Source organism: Poromitra crassiceps (genome assembly GCF_964638095.1).
Source record: "Poromitra crassiceps genome assembly, contig: HAP1_SCAFFOLD_1385, whole genome shotgun sequence".
NCBI classification, from domain to species: Eukaryota; Metazoa; Chordata; class Actinopteri; order Beryciformes; family Melamphaidae; genus Poromitra; species Poromitra crassiceps.
In genome coordinates this window covers 21,991-32,855 of record NW_028151026.1, presented here as the reverse complement: position 1 = coordinate 32,855, position 10,865 = coordinate 21,991, and the positions used below count along the sequence as shown (strand labels likewise).

The following is a 10,865-nucleotide window of genomic DNA, read 5'->3' as shown; positions in this document are numbered from 1 at the left end:
GATTTGACTGTCCTTCTCTCTCAAGGCCGTAGAGTGACGATCAGCTGCCTCACTTGACTTGGCCCTATTCTCTGTAGCTAGGTGCTCCAGACTCTCCTGGTTTTCTCTGGCGAGGGTCTCCAGCTGGGCCTTGTGTTGCTTCCTCATTCTGTCCTCTTGCTCCTTCAAGTGGGACTGCTCAATGCCTTCCAACTCATGCCGGATCTTTTGCTCGCCACGTTCAATCTCAAAGTGCAAATTCTCAAGCTGGCTGGTCAGGGAGTCTCTGCAGGTTGAGATAGTCTTGATTTCTTCAGCTTGATCATCGATCTTCAGGTCCAGGTTTTTAATCCTCTCTGTCTGGCTAGTCTCTGCCTCAACCCATCGCTCCCTCTCACTCTCCAGCTGAGTGAGTTCCTTCTGTTTGTGCTCCAGAAGCCCTTCCAGCTCCAGCATAGCATGTTGCACATCTTTGACAATATTCTGGTTGACCTGGTTTTCCTCTGTCAGGGTTTGGACCTGTTCCTCCAGGCCTCGCCGAAGGGAAAGGAGCTCACTTTGGTGCTGCTCCCTCATCTCCAGTTCATGGGTCTGGTGGATGTTGTCCACAATGGTGCATACCTCAATGGTCATGGTCTTGAGGGCAAAGCCAAAGTCACGCTGTTCCTTCAGTACCAGACCTCTAAAGTGGTAGAGGTCGTCCTTGACACTTCTTAAGTTTGACTGGGACTCCTCTGCGGCACATCGGTACTTCTCGATAATCTGTTTCAGAACGGCCATCTTTGAGTTCTCCCTCTCTAGTGTTGTGGTATCCTGCATGCGCTTGTTGTCAATGGCGTTGATGACAGAGGAATACAGTGACTCCACCATCATCTCAGGACTAGTAGGGTCACTGATGGGGTTGGGGGATGTCAAGTTCTCTTCGATCACAAACTCATTAACGGCAGACATGAATTCAGGGCTCTCTGCCAAAGAATCGAGGTCGAGGGAGCCCTGCTGAAGGACTGGGTCCATGTTTGGGTGGCCGATGGTTTCAAAGTCAAAGGTTTGTGCGTCGATGCTGTCTGGGGACAAGTCCTCTAATGGGGCAGGGATGGGAACATGTAGGGGCTGACAGGTGGGGCCATGCAGGCTGAGAGAGGAGGGGGTTTTGGAGGAGACAGGGGTTGTTGTGGTCACAGGTATGCCTTCAGACGGTGGGGTAAACGCGGTTGATCTCGGAGCACTCTGGCTATAGAATGCCTGGAAGGAGAGCAGATGTAAAAGTGAGTGAGAGGACATATACGAAGGTCACTCAAGAGTAGCCTAAAGATTTGAATTTGAGCTTTGAATTTAAAGGGTCTCTGTGTGATTTCTGCCTCAATGCTGACCTCTATCATTCAATGATTGAATAACAACAACAAATGAAAATAAGAGACATGGCCTGGGCCCTCCTCAAGCTCTCTCCCACCCTGCAAGCTAGACCAGCAAATTCAAATATAAAGGTAGCGGATAGCCATAACCCAAAACAAGCAGCACTGTAAACAAGCTAACAATGTCAAGTTTAAACAAGATAACATAGGAGGTAGGGATGGGCATTTTAAGCAATTTAAATACTTGAGTACTCTCCTTCTATTATGAACGAGTGCTTGAGTACTCGTGTGTGGGGGGGGGGGGTCTGTGTGATTACTATGGTAATGACTGAGCAGGGGTAATCTGCTGTGTATGGGGCTGCTCACACATGTTTGCATTTTTGCATGGAAAAAGCGCTACCTGGAGCATTTTTTGTCAGGAGAGGGACTGACTGTGATATTAGGTGACGCTAAGCTAACATCTAAAGCCTACCTCAGACAGTATCTCCGATGGTTGGATGGATGGCATTAGCGCTTTGGAGCAGACAAGTTGTGAAACAAGCGAAGGCATTTCCAATACATGTCCATTGTCCAGCAATGTCAGGTTATTGTCCAGTATCATCCATTTTACTTTATGATCACTGTTACAATAACGTAAATCCACGGATTACAAGGTCCGGTGTTCTGCCAAAAAGTGAAAACTGACCAGTGTGATTAACATTACAGCTGCAGCTGAATAGTGATCACCATGAAGCGATTGTCTCCCAAAAAGTGATTCTTTCTCCACATTTCGTGTGACTAACGTTATGGGAAACGACAGTGTAGTCCGTAAACTTGTGCACAGTTTTGAATGGGTTTTATCGGGCGTGCGCTATGAAGAAGTGTGCGTCTCATTCGGGAGAATATCTCCAGCCACCATTTTCGGGATGAGCTGGAAAACCTCCGGTTAAAACTTTCAAAAATAATGTTACTTAAACAAAAGTAAATGGCTTATTGATGCACGTTGGATGAGAAAAGGTATTTCAACGAATGAAGCAGCAAACGTTGTATCAAAATACTCGTAATGTTATGGCGTGAAACTGTGGCTGTAACGCATTACTCAAAATAAATAAGGTTACGTTACAATACGCGTTTTATTTTGAAAGCAACAAAGCGGATGACGTACTTGTACATTCTGGTTGACTTGACGCCCGTGCAGTTGCTGCCAGATCCACATGACGATGCGTGCGTAGATCTTCTAGACCATTTTTAAAGGGGTGGGGCGAGTACCCGAACACCAGAAACGTTACTCGAGTACTGATGTTATGAACGACTGCTCGAGTACCCGAGTACTCGCGCCCATCCCTAATAGGGCGGCCTTCAAACAACAACAAAAACACAGCCTTGGCCTACGCCTGTGTTTTAGAATGCAGAAATATCAGTCTGAAGCAGGTGCCCCATGACTTCTTTAGTTTGTTTCACACTCTAAAATTCAGCTACCCCTGCTGATAATTGCTAGTCAAATTATGCTTCAGGAAAACAGAAATATTACACCAGACTTTCTTTGTATAATGATACAACCATGGATCTGTAAAAATGGCTGCTACAAATAGTGAACAATAGATGTAATCCCTTGCTCTCCTCCATTTTCCCTACTAATATTACTATCCGACCGTGCCTAGTTTTATTGTAAAATGTAAGCAATGTGTGTGATAATAAAGGTGTTGTGTTATTGATGTTGTCATACAAATAAAGGTACTGTGTTATTGAAGTTGTCATTACCCTTTGTTCGCTTAGTAGGTCAGTAATGGTTTGAGACATCTCGTCCACACTCTGTGCAGCTTGGACTAGCTGGTGAAGCATCTCTACATGCTGATTTAAGGGCTCAAAGTCGCACAGTGTGGGAACCCTGAGAAACAAATCAGTTACAAAAAAAAAAGTCAAAATCCACAGTGTCAGAGATCATTATAATTGAGGACAGAATGCTCATAACTGACGGAAAAAACGGTTTAGGGATGGGCACTTTTGGTGATTTGATACCAATATCAATTTGTGCGTCACATTTAATTGAACAACAATACTATTTGATACATTTCTATAAACTGTGACTTGATTATGCAATAGAAAACAAATGTGCTGTGTAATTTTACATCAATTTGCTTGTCTAAATGGAATCCCACCAACTTAATTTGATTTAGAAATGCAAATAAAATAGCACATCTGTTTTTTTGTCAAACTTAAAAGTATAATTTTTCAATGCCCATACTCTCTAGTAGACTGCATATTATGAAACCATTTGAATGACTGAAGACAGTGACTTACATGAGGTAAGGCTGCACCTCCACAGGACAGCAAGACTTCAGGTACTGCAGGTCATCAAGCGAGATGTCTGGAAGCTCATAGTCAAACCTTCTGGGCTTTCGTGTCTATGAACAATAGTGGACAAAGACAGTGAGAGAAAACGAGACCCTTTATGATTCCAAATTGGAGAGACTCAGAACGGTAACATTAAGATTATGGGCCCTATCGTTGTACGGCGATATCGTTTGCGCGCCTCTTATTGCTATCTTCCCAGCATCTAAGCTATCGTCTGCTTCCACCGTCCAGTTTTGCGCTGTGATGACACAGGTGTAGGCGTGGCCCAGGTGTGTCCGTGGCCTCTAGCCTATCATGTGTCTCGCGCAAGTGTCATTTATCGCTGTGGGGAAGATACCGTATGTGCCGAGCGCAAAGAGAGGTTTGGGAGTTGCCTGTTCCAAAATACGTGTTCCAGTGCAATGTGTTAAAAAAATCGCCTTGGGTGCTCTCAATTTTAACGCCAGGAAATAGCTGGTCTTAGCGCAAACGCAGACGTACGCCTGAGCGCAGACAGTCTCCACATCTCCGTGCAGTGCAGGAAATCCTTGCTTTGCGCAAATGGATCCCTCTCCACTCGCGCCTGCGCACACTCTTCTCTCCTCGGAATGCCACGTTGATTTCAACTATAGCCTACATTGCAGAAAAAACACACCTTGATTTAAAAATGAGAATTCGTTTGTCATGGTTTTATTACCAGACAGGTTTGTGGTATGAGGTAACAATAGATTGCTTTTGAGAAAGTTGTGACGGTGTTGTGCCAAGCTGCCTCTCCCCACCCTGGCCGGCCCAAAACACCCAGGGCACCGACCCACACCCACCCCACCACCAAGCCTGCATACCCGTCCAGCTCCCACCTTCTCGGGGGAGACCCCCTCCAGCACCCGGCGCACACAGACTCCCGCCCCGCCAGACCCTAATCCAATTCAAAACGCATAATTTTTTCGCACAACACCTGTGTCCGGCCAGTACAGTAACCTCTTTCCCTGCAATTGCACGCATGTAAGACTGACCAGCGTCTCCACAGCGCGGATGGCAGCTGAAGTCCCTCTCGCCATCAAGCAGACAGTGACGGAAGCATGTGTCTTTATGTGCGCCAAGGGGGAAATTACAGACTAAATTGGTATTCGATGTTTAATTAATAGAAACTAATAGAAAATAGCTGATTAATAAAATGTGTGCTGGTGGAACGAAATTCAACTTCTTCAAATAGAGCAGCATCACTCATTGCGGCTCTCAGTACGCTGCGTAATTACGCATCCTCTAGTCTGGAAAATGCTGACTTGTTCAAAATGGTGTTCCATTCAAACTTACACAAAATGATGTGGGAGGCCATGAATCAAGTCCTCTAAACAAGCGATTTCTGAGGAAAGACTTTCCTGAAAAGAAGAAAGGGAATACATTAGAAAGCTCAGCTCTGGGTTGGAATTGGTGCCATTTCAAAAGGTACGCTGTGTTCTACAGTGACAACTGACAACTCCAACATCATCAACTAGGAGCTCTAAAAAGAGACTTACTAAAGAGTTTCCCAAACGTTTCCCTTTTGAACTTTTCAGCCTCGTAGAGACGTTTCCCATCCTTCACAAGTGCACAGGCCCACTGAGAGAGGGAAAATGAAGGTAAGATTTTACAGCAACATAATGCATTTCTTTTTTCAGTTTCCACTTTCAGCACTGGGTGCCAGTGTGGCTCTCTGAAGGGGCCCTGAATGCTACTGGGCAGGTATAAGGACATTTTCTGAATCTATTATTATGAGTTTAAATGTCAGTCTTGGGGGGAAATATATATCATCCCTGGGAACCTCTTGCTCATCCCCATAATAAAAAGACATATTATAAAAAAGGCCCAAACAGTTTAAAAATTGAAAAGGGATAAGCGGAAGGAATGAGAAAGCTTTCTGTTGCAGCTTTCTTGCTGTTGCTGAACAAAATCAGTTTGTTCTGAAACGGGAGGAAAAGTATGAGCCAACTCATTGTATGATTTCTTTCTGCCTGAAGCCCCGACGCACTGGAAACGTCTGACGCTCACCTGTTGTTTTAAACGGCCAACCTGTAAACTTTACAAGTACCGGTTTACAGTGTAAAGCATACAAATTTGCCCGTGCCTACATACTGTATAAATAGCGACCTTCTCCCAAAATACTGCTGGTTCTGTGCTGTTGGTATTTGGTATCTGATGTCTGCAGTGCTCTATAGGAGCATCAGCTGACAAATGAGGCGTGTCAATGGACGCTTCCAGTGCGTCCGGGGCTTTAGAATGACCACAAACAGCATCTGGCACTGACCTCTCTGTAGTGCCGTATAAACATCTTCCTCCTGACGACTTCAACCACTGCCAGGCAGTACATCTGGGGCACGGTGCTGAGGGCCTCCACCACCCTCACTCTCTCCATTAGCTCTGTCAGTAGCCTGAGTAGCGCCTGAAGCTTCTCCCCATCCTGGTCTGCGTGAAGCATTACGTAGCAGCACCATCTAATGCAAAATCATCACATGACGTGGTAAACCTTGAGAACAAGTTTCTCCAAACTGTATTTGCATTATTTGTTTTTACGAGCTAGACTGCATTCAGTTGGTACAATAGGCTGGATAATTGGCAGTGTTAAGTGAGTTATTGAACACAAAGAACAAGAAATACATGATAGCAGGTAATAAAAACGGCTCATGCTTTACTTGAGTCGGACTTGAAGGTTGTTTGCGAGTTCTTGTTTGGCAGTGGTGCACTTCTTCTTGATGTCCAGCAGCTTCCTGTGGTTGGTCAGCATGATCATGAGCTGGTTAGTGTGACTCAGACACAGGTCAGGCAGAACAGATGTATCCTTCAGGTTTTCAGCCCGCTTCTGATTGGCCAAAAATCCCTGGTAAAACACAAGATACGCTTTACGTAAGCATTATGTATCCACCATCCACCAAAAAATGGTAAATAGTAAAAGCATTTTTAAGTGGAGATCTCTTGTTTTGCTTACCTGAGCAAGTTCTTTCTGTTCATTCACCAACTTCTTACAGCTTGCAATCATTTGGTCTAGAGCATACAATCTGTCCTCAAGCCCCTTGATGGCTTTCATGTTTTGATTATCTAGTTTGGCAATTGTGTCTCGGCAATCTGCCAGGAAGGGTTGAATGATCCTTGGGTCAAGCTGAAAGACAAAACATCTTAGTATGGATTCTCAATATTTTTAAGCCCCCAAAGTGTAGAACTACATATTCATCTGAACTCTATTTCGATAGGCCTATTCACAAAACAGTGACTCACCCTGTTGATGGAGTCAAAGCATTTCCGCACAACTGATTCCACATCATTGGGCCTGTCTTGTACATTGATCCAGTCTAGTAGTGTGACATTGAAGGAGGGAGGGATGGCCAGCTCTGGAGTGTCGTCTTCCTGGAGGGCAGCCCTCAGCCCACCGCTGTCAGTCATTTCATTTGTTTCCTGTTCTTCAAACGGTTCAGATGTGGCTGCACCCGGAGCAGAGAAAGATGCAGGTAACTTAGTGGTCCTCTGTGCATCAGCAGTGCCGAGCACAGAGTCAGTGGATTTCTCCACCTCTGTCTCATCCGAGTCCTTTCCTGGGGTTGAGCTGGACTTCTCAATGCTATCTCTATAACTATGTCGTGTCAAACATTCCAGCAGGGGTATCTTGGCCATGACAGAGACTGCTGTCCCTAGCCTGCAATCATAAAACAGAATACATGAAGACATAAAGTTCAGTTTCTTTTCGTTTAATTAATTTAAGCATGAGAATTTCTCAGAATATAACTTAATGTTGTTAGAAAAGTAACCTACATTTGCTAGGATTTTGGTTAAAACATTTGAACCAGTAATAATGTCAGCAAATACAGCCATTAACCGCTAACAAGCTTACAGTATTTGGTATTTGAAGTTCAAGACAATCCGGCCTGATTAGATTTAGCACAGTGCAATATATCATGTTCCTTTGGGGCAACACTTACTTTGAGAGTTTGAATTTAATTTCCTCCAAGTCATGTTGAAAATGTGTGTATGAATTGTCAAATTTCCAGAGCAACCTCTGATAAGACAGGGTGCAGTCATCCAGATTAGCCATAATAGCAGCCCAGCCTTGGTGTTGGAGGTGTTCATCATGAACCAAACGTTCACAGAAAGAGCAAAGTTTCTTGGCAACTTCATACATTTCCTAGAGAGGCAAAACATAACAATGTCAAGACAAGTCAGAACCATCCGATAGTTAATGTGTTTGTGTTTCGCCTGCTCTATTGGCATGTGCAGCACACAATCGCCTGCTCTATTGGCATGTGCAGTGCACAATTGCTCGACTTTGCATCACTGATGACATCCCTGTCACCGATGATGTCACAATGCCTATGACATCACTGATGATGTCACAATGCCTGACATCACTGATGATGTCACAATGCCTATGACATCATCAGTGATGTCATAAGATGATTTTGGTCAATAATGATGTCACTGACATCATCAGTGGGACAAAAAAGATAAACAGACAGACAGACAAAGCCCACTTGCTCCCTTTTATATATAAGGATTATACTGTAATTAAATAGATCAGTGTCATTTAAAAACTGACGTGAGCTCTCTATCAAGCCACCAATCTATATCAATTTCAACAAACGCAATCCATAATGTTAGTGAACATTCCAAAGCAATAGCTTATATCTCCTAAGGAAAGACAGATTTTCAAAAAGTAGCTAATTACCACAGCAAGTTGTGTTCGCGAGGCAACGGTGTGAAAGACAGCTGGCATCATAAGAGACTCTTCCACCTTAACCTGAATCTCACTCTCAATGGAGAAGGTGGTTTTGGGGATTGTTGGATCCCGGTCACACAAGATCATCTCTTTGTTGAATAGGAATATGGGGTTGGTGTCCTAGACAACAGCAGCAAAAAGACCTCAGTCATCAGAACATCGTTACAAATGCTACCTCTGTAAAACAAAGAACTTCTATTTCAAAACCGCAGCAGAATTATTAAATAATAAACGGCGAAAGGGTACAAAACTTACAGTGCCAGCACTGTAGCTGCAGACTCGTCTCTCTGCAGCCATACACTCCCCTCCATTGACAACAAGGACTTGATGTTGCGTTGCAATCTTATATTTGACCTGGATGGCATGTTTAAGCTCCAGCACACTGAGGAAAAATTAGATTTATTTAGGACAAATGGCCAAGATATGCTGCTGACCACTATTCTTGACTACTATACAAAATGATACACTGGCAATCTCTTACGTCTGGACAGCAAGCTCAGTGTCAAATGTCAGTGTGCTGCCATTGTTGACCTGGAACACATACAACTTCATGTTGAAGCTCCCAGAGATCTTCACACTGGCCTGTCTTGCTCATTTAGTCATTCAATGCTCTGCGAAAACACAAACACACACAAACACACAATCAAAAAGGAGCATTAGAAGCATGATAATCCCAGATTTGACATTGACAGTCAGGTCTGCCTCAGGCTGTTATTTTATTCGGTCAGGGAACTGTTGGCTCAATCATAATGCTAGATGATAGCGACAGGCAGCTGCTTACCTAAAACGTGGGTGGAAGCTGGCATTACAACGTCCTTTCCATTGGATAATTAGCGTTAGCTAATAGCTGAGTCACCATGTTGATGGTTACTAGCTGCTGTCAAGTTTTTTTTTAACCAAAATTGTAGAGCCGCCTATGTAGTTAACGTTATATTGCCAACAGTGTTTCCGTTATCTGGCCGCTAAGAATTGCTAAATGTGACAATAATAAAGTACGCTAGATAACTAGGTGAGTTGCTGTCATATTAACGCTGATAGCCTTTAGAATTCAGATAGAATGCTGGCCCCTGTCAACTTACCCGAGTTCTTCAAACCTTTTTGTTAATCTTAACCTTACCTGATTTATGACTGGCTGGTTAACGTCGGCCTCCGGCTAGTCAGGGTGCCAAGGCAGGAGCCACCAGCAGCTGTTAGCAAGCTAACGTTAGTCAATGACACCCGCTGACTGCGCTCACTGGTTGTAGCTAACATTAGGTATCAAGCTAACGCTATGTAGCGTTATGTACTGGCAACGTCGATTATTTTGACAGATGTAACATTAATTTGACTAGCCAACATCACTCATGTCATACGCATATGGATTATATGAATATCTTCCTGTGTTAGTTTAAAATAAATGGTTCCTTTGGTCAATACCTTTCTTTGCTCGCATCTCCCAGTTGTTGGTCTCCACTCTCCACCTTGCCTTGGCGAGTTAGCTAACGCTAGCTGACAAGCTAGCAACTAGCTAGCTAACCTGCTTCAGTTTGGCATACATAGAGCTAGCTAGCTAACATTAGCTAGATTAGAACTAGCCTAAAATATAGCTAACAGTCGTGGCCACACTGGCCAGCTATTTCTTTACAATCGAATCATATTGATCCAAAATGGTTATGTAACTAATAGATTATGCCAACCAGCTAAACTCTTTTTTCTCGAGATTTTGTAATACACGAGCTTCACCGTTGTTTATCTGAGTAGCAAGCTAACAACGCTAACACCCTTTTCCAGTCTGTTTTGTTGTTGTCGTCTGGTGTTGTGCGATTCGTAAACGATCCGTCCAGTAGAGGTCCAACAGAAAGCCAGCGCTCTCAAAATGGTCAGTTCAGATTTGTCTGCTTAGTTTTTTTAAAGGGACAATCCCCCAATGGCCAGCGCGCACTATTTATATAACCCGGGTTGAAGTAGTAGTTACCCTACCTCCCCTGAGCTCGAAGACAATTTTATTTTTAGTGGGAAAAGGGAGTTTCTGAAAACCTGAAGGATACATCTGTTCTGCCTGACTTGTGTTTGAGTCACACTAACCAGCTCATGATCATGCTGACCAACCACAGGAAGCTTCTGGACATCAAGAAGAAGTGCACCACTGCCAAACAAGAACTCGGGAATCGAACCCGGCCCGGGTCTCACACCTTCCCTTCATACCGAAGTCGAGCGAGTGAGTGATCTCACAATTGCCCGAGTGTAACCAAAACCCACAATTGCTCAAGTGACATCACTGATGATGTCACAATGCATATGACATCATCATTAGGCACTCTATGACATCATCAATGATGTCATAATGATGTCAATAATTATGTCACTGATTACATCATCAGAACTTTGAACGTCACCAAGAGCCCTCCACATTAACAACGCAGCAACAACAGGCTCGTGAACGCTTTATTGCGCTGGCCAAATAACTCAGACACCAAATTAATTAATTTTATTTTTAATTT

The 10,865-nt window shown here is 43.9% G+C and overlaps 1 protein-coding gene across 1 annotated transcript; it reads right to left on the bottom strand.

Annotated features, from left to right (window-relative positions):
• Nucleotides 1-6: 6 nt before the first annotated feature.
• On the bottom strand, nucleotides 7-10,116 carry LOC310771856 (RB1-inducible coiled-coil protein 1-like; the record flags this gene model as incomplete). Its single annotated transcript, XM_083664364.1, has 14 exons — nucleotides 9,802-10,116; nucleotides 8,867-8,996; nucleotides 8,641-8,767; nucleotides 8,335-8,505; nucleotides 7,592-7,794; nucleotides 6,894-7,308; nucleotides 6,607-6,777; nucleotides 6,314-6,498; nucleotides 5,929-6,115; nucleotides 5,162-5,243; nucleotides 4,959-5,023; nucleotides 3,612-3,715; nucleotides 3,072-3,198; nucleotides 7-1,221 (listed from the first exon to the last, which is right to left on the bottom strand). Coding segments are annotated over exons 2-14 (3,123 nt in total), but the record flags the coding sequence as incomplete, so codon positions are not given.
• Nucleotides 10,117-10,865: the final 749 nt, after the last annotated feature.